This window comes from Daphnia magna, linkage group LG7 (assembly GCF_020631705.1).
Source record: "Daphnia magna isolate NIES linkage group LG7, ASM2063170v1.1, whole genome shotgun sequence".
NCBI classification, from domain to species: domain Eukaryota; kingdom Metazoa; phylum Arthropoda; class Branchiopoda; order Diplostraca; family Daphniidae; genus Daphnia; species Daphnia magna.
The window spans coordinates 10,368,574-10,386,535 of record NC_059188.1 but is presented as its reverse complement, the minus strand read 5'-3'; the positions used below and the strand labels follow the sequence as shown (position 1 = coordinate 10,386,535).

Here is a 17,962-nt window from a genome sequence, read left to right as displayed (position 1 = left end):
AACAATGGTCGCCCCCCCCCTCTCTAATATTGGACAGTAGCATGCTTGATTGCAGTTAGTTTTGAAAGAGTATTTTCTTTCTTTTAAAAAACCCCCCTTTGTATCTTTGTTTTTTTTCTCTATTTCGTCTTAGTATTTGTTAGTCTTTGCCACAAAGTAAGGATTACATCCCATCTCACTTAGAAGCCCTCTCTCTCTAAGGCGCCATTTTAGGCGTTCAGAAAACAACCCCCATTGAAAATCAACATAATCTCTAAACATTATTATATTATATACATATTTTTTTCAGATTAAACGCTTCATAGATGATCCTCTCCTCATTCTTTAAACGGAAGCCTTTCCCGACCACTGATCTTATTTATTTTTTGTTTTAATTTCTTAATGTCATAACGTCCAGAAAACAAAAGTTGAATGATGATCCGCTGATCATTACCCGTGTTATTTTGAAAGGTTTTGTGCGAAATACTTGGCTGGAAAATCGGCTCTTGTTATGCACGAAATATTATCGGCTTGCCAAACTTAAGTAGATGGAGATGCAATTCAAACAGCAAATCAAACGAGCCAAAGAGATCCCCTCCCTATCTTCTGGGTTTGTAGAACCGGGAAACAAGGGCAATGGGAAGACGGCCAACAAAGTGTTTCCAATCTTTTTCTCGTCGATTGCGAATGTATTAAGAGCCCATGACAATCGGCTCGTTGATCATCAGCCTCCATTTTCATGCCAAATATTTCGTATTAATTCCGAATCAAAACGCCACCGTTACGCCTGGATGACTAACCAAATTGATTGTGTGTGTGTGTGTGTACAGAACTAATTGCCTTTTGTTTTGTTTTGTTTTTTTTAAATTCGTCTTCTACCGTGGCTCCAATTGTGTCGGCTTGAAAATGTAAACGCCGGGCAGGACGGCGGGAAATTTGAACATCGGAGCGAGGGCGGTGTCTACATCCAACAGTTCGACTAACGGCGGACCGTCGGGCAATGGAAACGCAGTCGGAAATGGGGCAGCCAACAGCCACTCGCCTGGAGGTTCGGTCCTGGGCGCCGTAGGTGGACCTGTCTCGTCCCTGTCGCCCACCTCGTCCCCAGCGCCGTCCTCTGCAATGAATAAGAGCATTGCCGGCCAGAAACAGGAGCATCCATCGGTATGTCACATTTTTATTGAAATCAAATTCTTTGTTTTGATTGTTGCACCGTCTCAACGGCCACATCTGTTCGATGCCACTCGAATTTTTGCTAGCCCTCTTCGTCAAGTGGGCCCGCCAATAGCGATGAAATCGAAGGCGTTCAAGTGAACTCAAACTCTTTGATTTATTTATTTGATTTTTCTATCCTTTTTTCAATTGTCTTTACTGTCATTTGAGAAAGTTGGCCAAGACTCTGTTGGCTAGTGCTCTTCAGGCCGTCGACCCAATCTTGTTAACGACACTTTGATTATGGAGCAAGAGAGGAGCGACCCCATCAGTTGACATTCGATAGCGCACATCCCTCTCTTCCTTTTTTTTCTTTTCTGCCATCAAGTCAATTATTTCGCCCTTTTGTTCATGGCTCATTTTCAACGTCGCCATTTCCTTTTGCGCCATTATTGCGGATGGGGGCGTCTGTAAACATTTTTTTTTTATTTATTTTTTTTTTCCTGGCCCAAAAATCCGAGCTCTCCTGTCTTTGTCTTAGTCAATTTCACACACAGGGCACGTGTGCCAATCGCATTTCCGGGGACGAAAGCGGAAACGGCTTTGCGATTTTAGCTTTTCTCGAAAAAAACAAAAGAAAATCTTAATCGTGTTAATGATCAAATCATTCAAAAGAAAAAAAATCGCATTTGCATAAAATCAAAACAAAAGTTCCACAAATGACGTTCGTCTGCAGAGAAGTTGAGAAATAACACACACCCATGTTCCATACATTTTAAATGCCCTGGATTGGGGGTTTTTTTTTTTGAGGGGGGGGTCGTGTGACGTGAAGTGATCCCGACAGTTTTCGATTGTAATCATATTGTTCTCTATTTTGTTTTTGTTTTTGTTTTCTTCCTTTTATTTCATGTCGTTGGCTTGTTCCATTGTGACTGGGATCCATTTCGGCGCTCCTGGAACGTGCAGATGGCCTTTTGGCAGAATCGTTCCATATCCCTGGTGGACATGTACATCGACAATTCGGAGCCGACGGAGAACGTTGGCCAGATCCACTTCAGCCTCGAATACGATTTCCAGAACACGACTCTCATTCTCAAAATCATGCAGGTTAGTCCAATCTCCGTTTTTGTTTTTTGTTTTTTTTATGTCTTCCTATTTCCTGGCTGGTCTTTTTTTTTTATTGCCCATTTTCAAAAAAAAATTTCATCAAGATGATGGAATTCGTGACTGGCATGCCATCAATGGCGCGCAAGCTGCTCGTTTTCTCATTCATCTATTTGCCAATAGGCAGATTATAAATGAATGCCATTCTTCCAAGAGTTTTATTTTGCCACATCAATAACAGCAGACGGCAACGTTTTCGCGTCCCTTTTTATTTTATCGTATATATTTTTTTGAATGAGCATTGCCTCGAATGCTCTAACGAAACGTCTTTAAAACTAAACCAAAGGGGATAAATCGCTTAGGTAAACGAGTTTGAAGGGGGGAAACACACATAAAAAAAGAAAAGAGAGGATGATAGACTTGGGCCCGTCCGAGAAAGGCTGGAATAGAGGATTTATGCACGTCTAATTAAGAAATTAAATGCGAATGGATGGAAGAGAAAACTGTGCAAGTAGCAAAGCCGTGCGATCACGTGGCCCGATCGGATGATTGGGACCTGTGAAAGAGATTCGCTTCTACGACGATCAATCGCTCATTAAACATAGTTTTCGCCCAGTGACAGGGTTCCCTGCCGTGATGATGATGATGATGAACGTCGAAAGCTGCACCAGTTGAAGCGTCAGCTGCTTTTGCAAATGTGTGCGTCTCATCTTTTCGTAGCCCACATTTGGCCTCTGCTTTGTCTGATTCCAGCGTTTCTTTCCAATTGCGTGGACGACATCTGCCTCGTCCATCACGTTAGCGTGAAGAAGCAACACACGCACAAGGACGACGAAAAAAAAAAATAAAAATCAAATTAAGAAAGTGTTCCAGTATGTACGCCCAACTTGGATAGGGAACTGTCTATTCGGCCCCCTGTTTTAGCATTCCACTTGTTTATTCTTTATAATAATAAGCTAGCCAACAATTGTCAAGGCTCGGCTGCGCTCTCTGCTAACCAAACCGATGATGAAGATGTCAGGCCACTACACTTTCTCGACGTTTACGATTTGATATTTCCATTTGAGAGAGACGTGGAGTGGTGGGGGGGGGCAGTGCATAATAGAAGACCTACTTGGTTATGTATTTTTGCGAGTCGTTCAATTATTCTCGTGTCACGAGCCACATGTTTGCCATCAAAATGCATTTGTTTTGTTTTTTTTCAAAAAATTTGGGCTTCCCGCTTTATAAAAGAAAAATTCAACATCGAACTCGTAATTGAACCTCATTCGACCATTGGCGTTCATCTCCTCGCGCCGCTTCTTTCTTTATTTTTAAATGACAGCCGTCCACGTTGGTGCGTAAACATTAGCTTTTCGTACGTTACGAAGGGAAAATATAAGTGACAAGGAAATAGGACGGCTGACGTTGCGAACGGATCGATGCCCGAATACGTGCAGAAGGCCAAAAATAACCAAATAAAAAAGGAAGAAAGATATTTCCTTCTTCTCTGCGCTCTGCGTGTGTGTATTGGCGGGGATTTCATATTGATTGTAAGAAGAGGAGCTGGAGGAAGGGGGGGGGGTTCCTTCTCCGTCTTTAGAATGGGCGAGTTTTCGAAAGAGAAATAACAAAAAGTCGATTATTGTGTTTGAACGTCGTGAAAAGGACGGAAATGGAGGAGAAAAGAATGTCGGTCCATTTTCTCAGAGTGTGTTGGCTTGCAATCTGCATGGCTTTCGGTTGGCTTGGCTGCTGTGGCGCACGAGATTCGGAGCAAGTGCAACTCGCGATGGCGGCGCTGAGTCTTTAGGCATAGACTTTGCATGCGCTCATTAATCAGTTTTTGGAGTAGAAACTTTGTTAACGCGTGCCCGACGTCTATGGGGAGGGGGGGCGCTTTCGTGTCAATCGATAATCACGCGGCCGTGGTCATGGAACAGCAACTGTTATCGCATCATAAACTTTGCATAAGTAATTGAAAATCGCGGGATAAGTGGAAGACAATCGTCCAGCCCCCTTACCCCCACTCGGTAGGAGAAAGACAATATAAAGTAGATCGGCGACAGCAAGAACATGATGACAATATTTGGGGGAAAAAAATCAATTTTGAAAAAGAAAAAAGAACAAAAAAATTCGATTGAAAAGTATATCAAGCTGCTGGAGCGAAATGATGACGCTCGCTCACCATGGCAACAGCCAACGCATACCAATAGACTCGCAGCAAAATTTGGAATTTCAAATTTACAACGACATTATAAAACAAAATAATTTTTTTTTTCTTTCGATATGCAAATTCCAAAACATCTCGCCAGATGTTTACATTTTTTTTTTTTTTATACAATATGCGTTTTTTTTTTTAATCCTGATTTATTTTCGAATGAACTTCAAAATTGAACGAGGGAAAAGAATCGATCGTGGCTTCTTTGTTTCTCACGAAATAAACAAAGATGCCGTGATGATGAAGGACACTTTAATCAGTCGGATTGATTGCTGTGCCGTGAAATATCCATCGTAGTAGGGCGAGAGTTGTGTGCATCGTTTTTTAGCCGATCCCCTCCGACAAGTTCCTGATGAAATTCGAATCGATTGGCGGGGAGGAGGAGAGGCCGCTGTTGCGTTGTTGTCAAACTCCCATTTTCTCCTTTTTTTAAATCCACCGGCTGATGCCGGATAGACTTGGCGATGATGGTGCAAAAAGCCGCAGTGTATTATCGGTTCACGACATCGATCGAACTGCGTGAAATGATCAGCTCTTGTCATCGCAACTTGCTCTCGACAGCCGACGACTCTTTTGAATTATTCCGTACACGCACCACATCCACCTCGCGGCACGATCGTCAACATTATTAACCATTCATCAGTAATAGTTGAATATCTATCCCCCTCTACCTCAAAAAACAAAAAAGAAAGTTGGCATAGGTCACCCTGCTCCCGACCTGCCCGTCAGCCAACTCTGGGCCAAGACAAAAACCAAACAAAACAAGTTTGAATGGAATATGTTCGTTTGAAAAAGAGAGAGAGACAAGGAACGTGAGTGGTGCCAATCCAATTGATGGGACGTCTGTCGACTTCTCTTTGTCGTCCTCTCCCTGTTTAGTAATGTAAGGTTGTTTTTTTCGTATTGGTACCTTTTTATTTGAGAAAAAAGCATCCGGTTGCTATGGCAACGGCGGACACGATTATTCCCGTTTGAAGAAGTTACACGGCCATTGGGCGTCTAGCACGTCATTTACGTTTCAAAAAGGAAAAATGTTGTTGTTTTTTTTTTTTCTTTTTGCCTGACGTGAGTCATCTGTCAATCTAGAAAACTAACGAACCTTTTTTTCCTTTTTTTTGAATTTTATTTTTGCGTTTGGGAACAGGGCAAGGATCTGCCGCCAATGGACATGGGCGGCACGTCAGACCCTTACGTACGTGTCACCCTGTTGCCGGACAAGAAGCACCGGCTAGAGACCAAGATCAAGAGAAGGACGCTCAACCCACGCTGGAACGAGACATTCTACTTTGAAGGTACTTTGGTTGTTGGGATTGCATTTCGTGTATTGGGTTATAAGCAACACTAGTAGCGAAAGAAAGGGGGGAAAAAAAGATCCTTTTTATTTATTTTTTAAATGAAAAGCTTCTGAGTTTTGGAGTCTCGGAGGACATTCGTAAGTCACGTTAGAGGCACGTCGGACCATGGCAACAAAACCAAGTGGAATTGATGCACTAAATGAATGTAGAGGTTGTGTTTTTCTTTTATTGGGGAGGGGGGGGGTTGGCTAACCGCATTACGTAACATCCGGTGTCCGCCGATTCTGAGGAAACTCTTTTTTTTATTTTCTATTGCGATTTTTGATTGTTGTTTTGAATCAAAACGTTCGTTATCTTTAACGTCCAGTGCAATTCGATTGCCAATTTTTTCGAAAAGCTTCTAAATATTTTTAACTTGGCCAGTTGTCGTTGCCTTAGATTCACTGACCGTGACAAATGCGAAGGCTCGGTTTTTTTATTTATTTATTTTTTTATTTGTGCACGACTCGCCAAAAATATATCAGCGTGGAGAATGATGGAGAAAAATGATTTCCGGTCGGCTTGTTCCATCCTGCACAACTAAAAACGTCACTTTGCTCGCTCTCATTTTCTTCGTCATCGTTTTCGCTCGTCATGCCCAGCCGAGTTAGTTTCAGGATTGTGGCAATTATGTCGCAATAAAATAGTGGGGGAGGGGGGACACAAAAAGGAACAATCGTCGTTCTATTTAGCTGTTATTTCCAAACGTTCAGGATGAACTTCCCTTTTTTTAAAATTTAACAAATGCTGACACGATAACATTAGATGAATGCGCGCGCGTGAATGTCTTAATTAAAATCAATAATTTCTCAACATTCTCAACTGGGAGGGACGATTGAAGTCGCATCTGTTCTTTGCCAAAAGAAGCTTATTTTTCGTTGTTGTTGTTGAAGACATTCGTGATGCGTCTCGTTATCAATTTTAATTAGTGGCAATTACGACAGTCGGGGGGGGGTAGAGTAGCCTCCTGTCTATACTTCGCCGCCCATTTTTCGATTGTTTCTTGCTGAATCTTTTCCATTTTGAAAGAGACATTAAAAAGACAAGACGTTAGTTGTCCTGGGCTCACGCGGAGGTTGACACCGAACTTATACTACCCCCCCTCCAAATGAGGGGCGGAGCCAACAGAGACGAGTTCAATACCCGCGTTCAGGCCCTCCCCCGAACGCCCACAATGGTCCTCTCTTTCCATTGCCGACTGCGTGTGTATGTGTGTGTGTGTCCAGGGAAAACTAAGGATGTACATATATTGGATTCTTAATGGCTTTTGTTGATGAATTTATTTCTGGGAGTTGAGACAGACCGGGTCCATCGCAGTGGATGGACACGTCCGGCAAGACAAAATCATTCAATTACGTTGTTCCTTGTTGTTTGGCTGTCGCTGGTCCCACCTAGTTTTCTTTCTTATTGTTTCCTACACCACCCAACAGCGATTACGTTTGTTGGCAGTCAGTTAACCACCCCGCTCTGATATTGCCACAACTACACGGCACACACACACACACACACGAAATGTTGGATACAGACGGGAGCAGCAGGTTCCCTACTCCCGCCGAGTCTATTGTTATTGATCCAGCTGACACACGCGGTCGCTTAGTGCGAAACGTAGGCACATTGCAAATGAAAAAGAAGAAGCGAATAGCGAACGGGTTACATTGTTATGTATTTGCTGTTGGTGTTGTTTCTTTCCTTCTTTGTGGGCTAGTGGCTTCCTATCATTATTAGATGAATCATAAACGTTTTGTTATTTCTCTTTGTCGATTGGTGGGGGGAAAGTAGGCAGACGCGTGCGAAATGATTCATTTCCTGTCCACTCGATTTGATGGATTTCTCACTTGATTCTTCTGCTCGCATATGCCGTTTTGATTGTCTCTTCAAGACAGTTCGGCTTCGGCTTGTTTTTGCATTGGCCCGTCTCCTTCCTATTTACTATTGCGCCGGGTGTCGCTGCTTGGTCTTCGTGACAGCCCAAGGGCGTACCAGCAATCGATTGGGCGGCCATCGTCATTAACGATCTGTTAATAAAACAAAAATAATAATAATCTAAAATAAAATGAGAAGGGAGAAATATTATAGCTCGTCGCACACAGCCGGACCAGAGGCAAAGATGGAAAGACTTAAGGCGACGAGCGGAAAATGAGCCCTTAGGTCTTACATATCCTCCGCTGAGTTTTCATATACGAAGCAAAAAACTATTCCTCTTTGCGGCATTATTATTATTATTTTTAAATATATAATTGGGATCATCCGTGTACGCCGATGAAGATGATGATGATGAGAAAGAGGGAAGAATTCACGTTTGATACACGGCCCGCTGTGCCTATTGAATGTAAGGAAATTTAATTGAAATAACGTCTAGTCGTTAGTCGGGGAAATGTTAACTTAATGGAGGTGGCATTCTGAGAGATTGATGATTTAGGCTTGGCGCAGACGATCGACAATATTTCACGTGTGTAGACGTTTGCGATTTGATTGATCTCATCTCTGACGGCCGCAGTTTGCGAGTATAGAATTTCGACTCGATGATTCATGTTCGTACCGCATAACCTCGCGCACGAGAGCCTTCCTTTCCTTTCTTGTTTTTCTCTTAATTATAGTCGTGAAAACGAGCGATAATTAAACTCTTGTTGCTGACGATCAACAGTCGTGGATCGGTTGACGAACAAATTGTTTGAGAACTGAACAAAACAAAAAGGCGAGTGATCAACTTGAGCCGTTTGAGAGACGTCGAGCCACAAAAGATGGCACAATCTGCTGGCCCACAAGGACGGCCACATTTGCATAATGCGGAGTCTCATCATCAGAGCGGCTAGACCAAGTCAATTTTAGTTTGGCTCTCTCCCCCCTTGTTCCGTTGTTCGTCAACTCGCCACACGTCGTTGATGTTCACAAGAGAGTTTCCATGTTCTACGTCGTCGATGTGTAAAGTCTTTGATCGTGCACAGCTCCAGGATCAAACAAATCGACTTGTAGGAAACGCCATCCCCCTCCCCTCGAAAGGGGAGAAAAAAAAAATGCAAGTCATCCGGATGGAATGCCTACGCATCCACACACACAAAAAAAGCCTTCCGGACATTTTCATAGACTCGGCTGATTAGTATTCATCTGATGTTTTTTATTTTTTTTTTTTTTTAGATGAATTGATGAACGTCATCCTATCCATCATATTTTCTTTTTCTTTATTTGTAATCGTGAACTTAGACTGTGTTTGGGTGTACGCACCGTTGCATGACTGTTTAGATTCCTCAGCCCCAAAAAACCCAATTTCTCTGACTTTGTATGTCTAAAGGGTTTCTTATGATTTCCCATGTGCACCGTCAAAAAGCAAATAGAAAAATACTACGGAAATCAAATTTAAATAAATAAATTCAACTCGGAATGAAGGCGGATATCCGGTATGCGCTTTTTTATCCCTGACGGTTTGATACTTTTATTTTATTGTACTACGTGGGTATCTCGTTTTTTCTAATTCGATTAGGGTCAACAGGTTCTGATGTTATGTGGCCATCCGCCGATGTGTTATCGCAATTGTTGTGCGCACACAATTTTGTCGTCTGGTTTTGTGTTTTTGAATGACTTGTGAATTTATTGTTATTGGTCTGATTTATACCGACAGGATTCCCCATCCAGAAATTGCAAAGCCGAGTACTGCACCTGCACGTCTTCGATTACGACCGATTCTCACGTGACGATTCGATTGGTGAAGTCTTTCTGCCTCTTTGTCAGGTACTTGTTGATTGATTGATTTCTTTGAAAAAACGCAAAATGCATTTTAACTTTTCTCTTTCGTTCTTTGTGTGTGTGTGTGTGGTTCAGGTGGATTTTTCGGAGAAGCCCGTCTTCTGGAAGGCACTCAAACCGCCGCTAAAAGACAAATGCGGTGAATTGCTCGTCTCCCTTTGTTACCATCCCACTAATTCGACGCTGACTTTGATCGCCCTTAAAGCCCGCAATCTCAAAGCGAAGGACATTAACGGCAAATCGGGTTCGTGTCGTCTGCCTATTTCTGCCCGCATGTCCCTACCATCCATTCCGACATGTTTAACAGGTCGGCCTTGGCCATCTTTTTTTTAAACAGATCCTTACGTCAAGGTGTGGCTCTACTTTGGCGAAAAGCGGGTCGAGAAACGTAAGACGCCCGTCTACAAGTGCACCCTGGAGCCGGTGTTTAACGAGACGTTCACCTTCAACGTGCCGTGGGAAAAGATCCGCGAATGTTCCTTAGACGTGCGCGTCATGGATTTCGACAACATCGGCCGCAACGAACTCATTGGCCGCATTTCCCTAACTGGTAAGTCATCCTCTTTATTTGTTTTGTAGCCTACTCGTCTTTTGCTACCAACTCCAGCCGCGTAGTTGCCGGACTAAGTTGATTGTCCAACGTTGCCAAATCGTTGAATTATCCACATGTCTGACGAGAGTCTCGAATTGCAATGAACCAAAAGCGAAGAAAAATGTTCGTAGCGACACGTAGAACTTGATGATCGACGCTAAAGAACCCTCACACTTTTGTGTAGGGGCAGGGGGGGAGGGGGAGGGGGTCGATCGATTGTGACTCTCTCGGCTTTTCTTCCATTCGCCCTCTTTTGTCTTGTTTTATTGACTTTTATTGTGCCCCCATTTTGTGTCGTCGCCTTCTTGTGCCCGTCCCATTACGTTGTACGACCAAGAACGGACTTGCAAGGAATTTCTCTGCCGACTAAATCTAATAAAATGATCCGCAAAAATAGCGGCTGATGATGACTGCGTGGCCATTTCTTCCCCGGCGCCAATCATAATACAACAGTTTATCGATATGAAAAGATATGGAGGCCAGGGCTGTTGATAAAAGTCGCATAACATTTGGAACAGAGAAAGAGAGAGAGAAGGTCGTTCAATCCGTGGGTCATATTTCCTGCGGGATTCGGTAAGTCTTTTGGGGGTAGTGGGGGGAGGGGAAGGAGTAAAGAAGAAAACGATATACAGTTGGGCCGACGACGTGATGGAATCAAACACTTGGATTTGCCTTTGGCCGCACGGCTCTTTCTGTTTTAATGTTATCGTGGCCTCTTTGTTGCGCCAGGAGGCCACTGCGCTCGACACGTAGATTGACTGTGTGAGCCCAAGGAATATATTTACAGCATTCAGCGGCGTTGCGAGATACATCTAGATTATTGCATTGTGTTGAAAGGAAAACGTACAGCGCATGGAACATTACGTTTCTTTTTTTTGTTTCTTTTTGTTCATCATTTCCGACGGGCACCGTGTGCGCGCTCCATCCTCCTGGGAACACAAGGAACGCGTGAAATAGCCAACAGCGTGTACAAAACGAATGGACATTTCATATCAAACAATACCACTAACGTTCCCTTTTGTTATTATTATTTATTTCATTTTTTTTTTGTATGTGAGGCTTATGCAATTTGATGCATGGCCCGATTTTCACGAGGCCGACGCGCAACTCAATTAGCAATTGCGGCTAGGCCTAATTAGTGTGTTTGTTTCGACAGGTTGACACGGCAATAATAAGACCTAACGTCCCTTTTTATTTTTTTATTGGATGATGTACGGTCCTTAACGGCGTCGGTACGCTTATTTAAAAAAAAAAAATAAAAGTTTGTAAACCTCTACACGCCATGGGCTTTTTACACCCCGCGTTGGAAGGAATCCAATCTTATTTTCTGGCCAGCGGCGGGTGCAATGATGAATCACCGTTGGTCGTATCATCATCATCATCATCATCCTCCTTATTTATTTTTTTATTTTTTTTTTCGTTCTATGTAAGGATGACATCGTTGACGTTGTTGTGCACAGCTCGCAAGATAATGGGAAGGCATGACAAGGAAAAGATTGCCGTGTCCGGCTGCAGAAACGCGCGGGCGGAAAGAGCCACGAATGCCCTACAAACAACCGTACAATCCCGTCCAAATATGCTTTTTATTTTGGTTCTTTTTTTTTTTTTCGTGTCTGGTGCACACACACACACGCACACAAAAAATGCGATACGTCAATATTGGGGAACCGGAGGTCATTGCTTTTTTAGGGGTGGGTACATAATATTTAGAGTGTGTGTGTGTAAGGGATGAATAGGTCAGATATCGTGCAGCGAAAATATTTCTACACGAAATAATTGCATAAGATGGGCTGCTATTATTTTCTGTTGGGCTTTTTCAAATGTTGAAGAGTCCGGAAACAGAAGTAGAATGAACGTTGTTCGTACACGTGTCACGTCATCGATGTTGATGTCAAATAGAATCAAAGGGAAGAGATCCGTTAATTTCACTTGAAATTTCGCTCGCAAAAATGCAAATATTGACAACTGTAATTATCCGTTGAGAAAGGAAAGTTTCTCTCCTTCTTCCCATTTGTGTAAAGTAGCTCACGTGTGTCATCCGAGACGGACGAAAGTTCTCGCTTCCGAGTTCCGTTTTTTTTTTTTTCTTGCGTACCTATTTCAATTCGGAACTAGAGAGGGGGGGGCTGAAAAGAAGCTGACTCGAGTCGAAAGAGAAGATCGCATTATGTAAATGTGATCTGTATTTACTGTGAACATCATCCGATGTTAAAGCGCCGGACGAGATGGATGAACCCCTTCCATATAGAAAAAGGAATCGGAAGCGTGGACTACGCGTCTTGTCAACACTGACTCCATCGTTTCAAGATGGCGCTGACGGTGATGGAACACATCGGAGATGTACACAATAGGCCGAAAACGGGATTTCTGGATACATCATTACGCAATCCCGCCGGTCTTTCTTTATTATTTATTTTTTTCCTATGATTTCTCATCCGTCACCGCCAGCTAGGCCGACGGCTTAGAAAAATAAATAAAAATAAAATGGATCATGTAAACGTACAGATTTCCATCGGCAATTGATATCGTGCGGGAGTCACGTCGATCGTGCAATTTGGAGCTGCGTGTACTGTCCGCTATTCGTGCGATAAGACAATGACGGATGAAAAAAATAAAATAAAATAGAATAGGGGGCGATTAAAGGCTATGCAGAAGAAGATTCGTGTCGACTTGTGATGAGAGAGGGAAAAGGGAAAGGTTCCAAATCGGCCCCACCCAATGTCATCAAGCGATTTTTGAGGGAGGGGGGCACACGCTTCGTTAACAAAACCTGACGATATTCCAAGGGCTCGTTCCTGATTGCGTTTTTTTTTTTGCTTCATCATTCGATTCAGTTGAGTTAACGATCATCGACATAGTCCGGTAACGATCCTTTTCACCGATAGCCAATAGGGAAATGGATAGAAATTAAATAATTGTTTTTCGTTGCAATAAATAAAAATGTCGGCGTGTGCGTCATTCCGTGACTGTTGGAGAGCAAACAAACCCAACTCGTTTCGCCCCTTTATATGGAGAATAGCAGTTGATTGCACGCCTGATGATGCAAAGCACTCAAAACATCGTTGGGGTGTCGATCACCTCCCCCAACTGTTTTCACATGTCCATAAAACAGAGTCCCGATAAGTATCCATTTGCATCATTTGTCCTTCGTTTTTTTTTTTTTAATTTTTAATTATTTGGTGGGACGGACGTCATCAGGGGGATTGTATTAAAAAAACAAATGGCTCTTGTATTTCAAAGCTGTTTGGTCTTTTTCAAACTGTCGATTTTGTTATTCTGTTTCCGTAGGACATGGGCGCGCGAATTTTCAAAACGAAATTAGTGTCGGGATCTTTGATCGTCCAGCCAATACCAAAACACACATTTTCGTTTGATGTCGAGTTTATTTTATTTTATTTATTTTTTTCGATTCGAGTTGTTTCTCTTAAAAGTTAAGCAGATGGTTATCTTGTCAAGCGAAAGATCTAATGAACGTTGTCGGATAGGGAAAAAAACGTGCTGACGTTACAGTTAGAAAGGGCTCCCCAGGTTAAGGCAAAACCAAAAGTGTTTTTTATCGACATCAAAAGACGAGTGTCTCTTCTTTTATTTTTAGTATAAACTTCAAAGTTTCATTTTCCGACTCTTTTGAGTTAATTGAATGTGTGCGTCGTCAATGGTTGAGCTGGATGACCTCCACGCAGTTTAGGATGTAAAGAAATCCCGTCAAGAATGAAACGCGCCTCTATAATCGTAAACAAATTCGATTTCGTTGGCCATCGGAAAACTTTGTGAACTGAATTAATCGAATTTCCAAAGTCAGTTTCTTAAACGATGGAAACCTGATCTTTGTAACCGACTTTCACTCCATAACTTGCGTCGTTGATGTGGGCACTGATAATTTAAAGAAAAGGGCAGCTGAGCGCCTTCAGTCGATTGTATTCAAATAGCAACGAGTTTTTTTTTTTGAACTTGCAACGACACCATTTTCAATCAGATTTGCATCCAGGGCCGGCTGCTTTAGGGCGACTAGCGATGCACTTTCCCGATTGCAAAAACCAGTTTGCAGCAAAGCGACACAAGTTTGAATCACAATAAATGCGCACTGCGATTTCTCCGAAATTGTTAGTTGTAATCCTACAGGAATTGAAGTCGCCAAAGAAACGAGTTCTTATTGCGTGAAAGTCGAAAACATTTTTCGAATCAACAGATGATGCTCAATAGATTCGTGGAGTGTCTAACGAATTCTCCGATACATCCATACCAATGAAACATTTTGTCCATGCGCATTAGATGCCATTCCACTGCGTTCCCTATTGTCATTCCAAATGGCGAACCCAAAGTTTCATTTTCTCCTTTTTTTTATTTATTTATTTTATTTTTTAAAATATCTTTGGTAGGGAAAAAAAGGACTGATGAATCGTCGCTTTGATCCGATTATTCTTGCAATCTGTTTGCATCCTTTTTCTCTTTCAAATTTAGATAAGTTGTTTTTTGTTTTCTTTTTTTTTTTTTATATTTCAATCTGTATTTTCTTTTTTGTCGTCCTTTTTTGTTCGTCTTTCATCTGTCCTCGTCAGACAAATCGATCCCGATGGAAAAAACGAGATCAATTCAACACTACTCGTACCCCCCACGTTCGTCCTCCCCAAAGAGCAAGGAGCACCTGGAACATGGGCCGCGAATGGTTTTTTTGATCTCGAAAAGAAGTGAAAGAGCTTCTCGCATACTACATTGTAAATGGATCAAACCGCCAAGGGAATATCGATCCATCCGTTTTCGCTGTGTAGGTATTTCAGGAGAGAGAGAGAGAGAGAGCACCGAAATGTAAGGGAAAACGTTACGTACGTGCTTGCTTGATCGTGAATCAATCAACTTCATCTCTCAAGGCTTAGAGAGGATCGATGTGGGTCCATCTTTTTTTTTTTCTCTTTTGCTACACCCTCGTGACCTCTTCCACTTTTGGATGGTAATGGAACCGTGCTTTGGACTTTGACTCGAGAAATTTCAGCCGAAATAGGGGGAAATTGCGAGCCGGATCTCATTTCGTCACGCACTTGGAATTGATCCGTTAATGACTGCCTAGTTCTAGTGATTATGTAGAGATGGCCTGGTCTGCATTAAACATAAGCTCACGGATTAATGTCACTTTGTTTTTGTTTTGATAGGTAAGAACAGTACGGGTGCCTCGGAGACCAAACATTGGCAAGATATGATCACGAAGCCACGTCAGGCCGTGGTCCAGTGGCACCGTTTGAAACCAGAATGAAGCAATTGTGGGGCGGTGGACGTGCGCAAGCCAATTGACGAATGAAACGGAAGAAAAGAAACAAAAGGCATGAACACACACAAATCATGACACAAATCTTCTATACACTTTCAGTTTTTTTGTTTTCTAGTTTATTCTTTATTTCAAACGACCTCATAAAAAGCGTCTTACGATCTATTTTGTTGATCGAAATGGCTTCGTTCACGACTCAAGACTGAAATTCGCCGTGCAACGGATATTAAAAGAGAAGATTGGCAAATTTTGTTTCTTTCTAGTATGGTTGCCCGTCTTTCTTTTTGTTCACTTTGAGCTTTTTCTTCGTTTGAAATGGTTTTTCTTTTACAAACCAAAAACGGGGGTGGGGGGGAGGAAATATTGACGACATTTCTGTCCTTTTACGGTCGTATTATTCTTTTTATTTTTGCTACGTTAGAGCAAGACTTTGTCGAGATGACATCCCTTCACTATGATCAATTAAAAACACACACAAAAAAAGATGATCTGATTTAACCAAGAGAAAAAAAAGAACTATTGATATGAAAAATGTATTTGTCGACAGAAAGAAGAAAAAGAAGACATAATAGTGACAAAAGTATATTTATCAAATCATCCCATATATGCACGGTGACAAATTTATACATTTAGTGTGTGTGCGTGTGTGTGACTTGTTGCCAACGTCGACTGTAGATTTGATTTTCGTCTTTTATGTATTATTGACTGTGGATTATTATTATAATTTTTTTTTTTATATACCGAAAAAAAAATAATCAAGTTACTAGCAAAACACTACAAAAATGCTACCAGAACCCCTTTTCCACTCTAGAAATCCTTGGGCCCATCTTTAATTTTCGGTTCAATTCTTCTGTTCATTTTTATTAAATATTATTATTGCTCGTTGGATCTTCTGTCGTGAAGTAGTTTCTACCACACGAAATCCCACCCGCGCCCTCGTTGCCCTTAGTCTCTCGTCTCATCTTTCGCTTTCCTACGTCTGTCGTGTCTGAACGATGCGATGACAAAATTGATCCTCTGTGTTTGTATCCCCTGTTCAATGTATAGAGAAAACCCATCCATAACCTTTCATACCAGAAATTGAAGAAAAGAGATGAAGAAATACACAAAAATTATACCATGTAAATCGATGAGACTTAAAGACGAATAAAATCAAGCGTCCATTGTTTATTGACCTCATAAATGGTACGTCCTGATCTATTAGGTGTTATTAGTTTTAACATCTAAGGGCTTTTCCACATCCCCTTTTTTTACTTCTTCTTCTTCCTCTTCAGCAGATTCGTCGCTATCCTCTTCATCAGATGATTCTTCGTCATCGTCATCATCATCATCGTCGTCGTCATCGTAACTGTAGGAATAGGATCCTGCTCCACCGCTAGCACCTCCAGAATAATCTGCATCTCCGTAATCATCTCCATCATCGTCTTCGTCGCCGTAATCTCCGGCAGGTTTCTGTCGGCCATATTTGTGGGTACGAGCTACGAATAAAATCGAAAATAAACCGGTCAATAATTTATGGATTGGAATGGAAGAAATAAAACGATCACATTACTTGACATGCTCATGTCTTTGGTTTCGTTGGTCTCGAAACCGCATTTCGGACAAGGGACGGGCTGGCCGCGCTCGTACTTGAAGCCTTTGCGCCTTACGTGATCTTCACAATAGCATATCTTGCATTTTAGGCAAGAATACTGGCCATGCCGATTACAAGACTGGCATTTATAAGTTTCAGCTTCCAAAATTTGGCAAGATGCCTGGTGCTCAAACTGGTCGTCTTCACAGAGGTGGCTTGAGCAAAACGAGCATTGAAAGATCCTTCCTCCATGACCCCATACATTCCTGTCACACTCTGCACAAACAGCTTCTTGTAGGGGACACAAACAGCCATGTACACTTAAGCACTTTTTCCCATGGCAGATCCAAGCCTCACAGTGATCACAAATTGCACCCTAAAAAGAGATGAATACACAACATGGTAAATGTCAACAGTTGAGAATGCCATTAAAGAAACTACTCACCACCATGGCCAATCCAGTTGTAAAAACACTTCCGTGCTTGATGACACAATCCCCTGTTTTCAACATGCATTTTACTTTGGCGCAATGGCCACACATAGGAAGGCGCTGGAGTGACTGGCAAAAGTAGCAAAAAGCTCGTAATTTTTGCTTCCGTTGACATCTGTCACATTCCTGTTGACCATAAGTAGTATTAGAAAATTGTGTGTATAACTGAAAAATGAATCGCACCATGTTCGAGTTGCATGCCCAATCAGCTAACGGTTTCATTTCCCTGCCAGAACGAATTTCCTTTTGGCGTAATTTTTGTTTTTCGGCCTTTTTCCGTTGTCCCGTCTTCTTTTTGGGCATCTTGTTAAAAATTTATGCGTTTAAGACTCGCAAAAAATTAGATTTATGAAGTAGCCTAAATGTAGTAAAAAAACTTTTAGGAACTCTAGACCAGAGAGACTGTTGACATGAGAATTCAAGTCCTAGGAATAGCAGACGAAAACGCAAGACTGTGTTTAGGGAAATTCTAAGGCTAACTAAGTTGGTGGTAGTAGACGTAGACGAGAGAGAGGGAAAAAAGAGGTTGGGATCGCC

General features: G+C 42.1%; 2 protein-coding genes across 11 annotated transcripts in view; one reads left to right on the top strand and one right to left on the bottom strand.

Moving 5' to 3' along the window:
* LOC116926109 (synaptotagmin-7) overlaps positions 1 to 16,488 on the top strand; it is a 38,416-nt gene extending 21,928 nt beyond the window's left edge. For 9 of the 10 annotated variants that reach the window (XM_045176789.1, XM_045176794.1, XM_045176793.1 and 6 more), the window contains 7 exons: positions 903 to 1,143; positions 2,098 to 2,238; positions 5,580 to 5,727; positions 9,386 to 9,495; positions 9,586 to 9,754; positions 9,848 to 10,060; positions 15,250 to 16,488. In XM_045176789.1, the coding sequence (XP_045032724.1) occupies positions 903 to 1,143; positions 2,098 to 2,238; positions 5,580 to 5,727; positions 9,386 to 9,495; positions 9,586 to 9,754; positions 9,848 to 10,060; positions 15,250 to 15,350 (1,123 nt within the window). In that variant the 3' untranslated portion in view covers positions 15,351 to 16,488. The remainder of the gene's footprint in view (positions 1 to 902; positions 1,144 to 2,097; positions 2,239 to 5,579; positions 5,728 to 9,385; positions 9,496 to 9,585; positions 9,755 to 9,847; positions 10,061 to 15,249) is intronic. The other variant, XR_006649346.1, reaches the window with a different exon arrangement.
* Positions 16,489 to 16,514: 26 nt separating this feature from the next.
* LOC116926111 (zinc finger protein 330 homolog) lies at positions 16,515 to 17,884 on the bottom strand. The gene is made up of 4 exons (XM_032932897.2): positions 17,609 to 17,884; positions 17,381 to 17,551; positions 16,915 to 17,311; positions 16,515 to 16,840 (listed from the first exon to the last, which is right to left on the bottom strand). The coding sequence occupies exons 1-4, from the start codon at positions 17,726 to 17,728 to the stop codon at positions 16,563 to 16,565; spliced, it is 966 nt and encodes a 321-aa protein (XP_032788788.2). The 5' UTR covers positions 17,729 to 17,884; the 3' UTR covers positions 16,515 to 16,562.
* Positions 17,885 to 17,962: the final 78 nt, after the last annotated feature.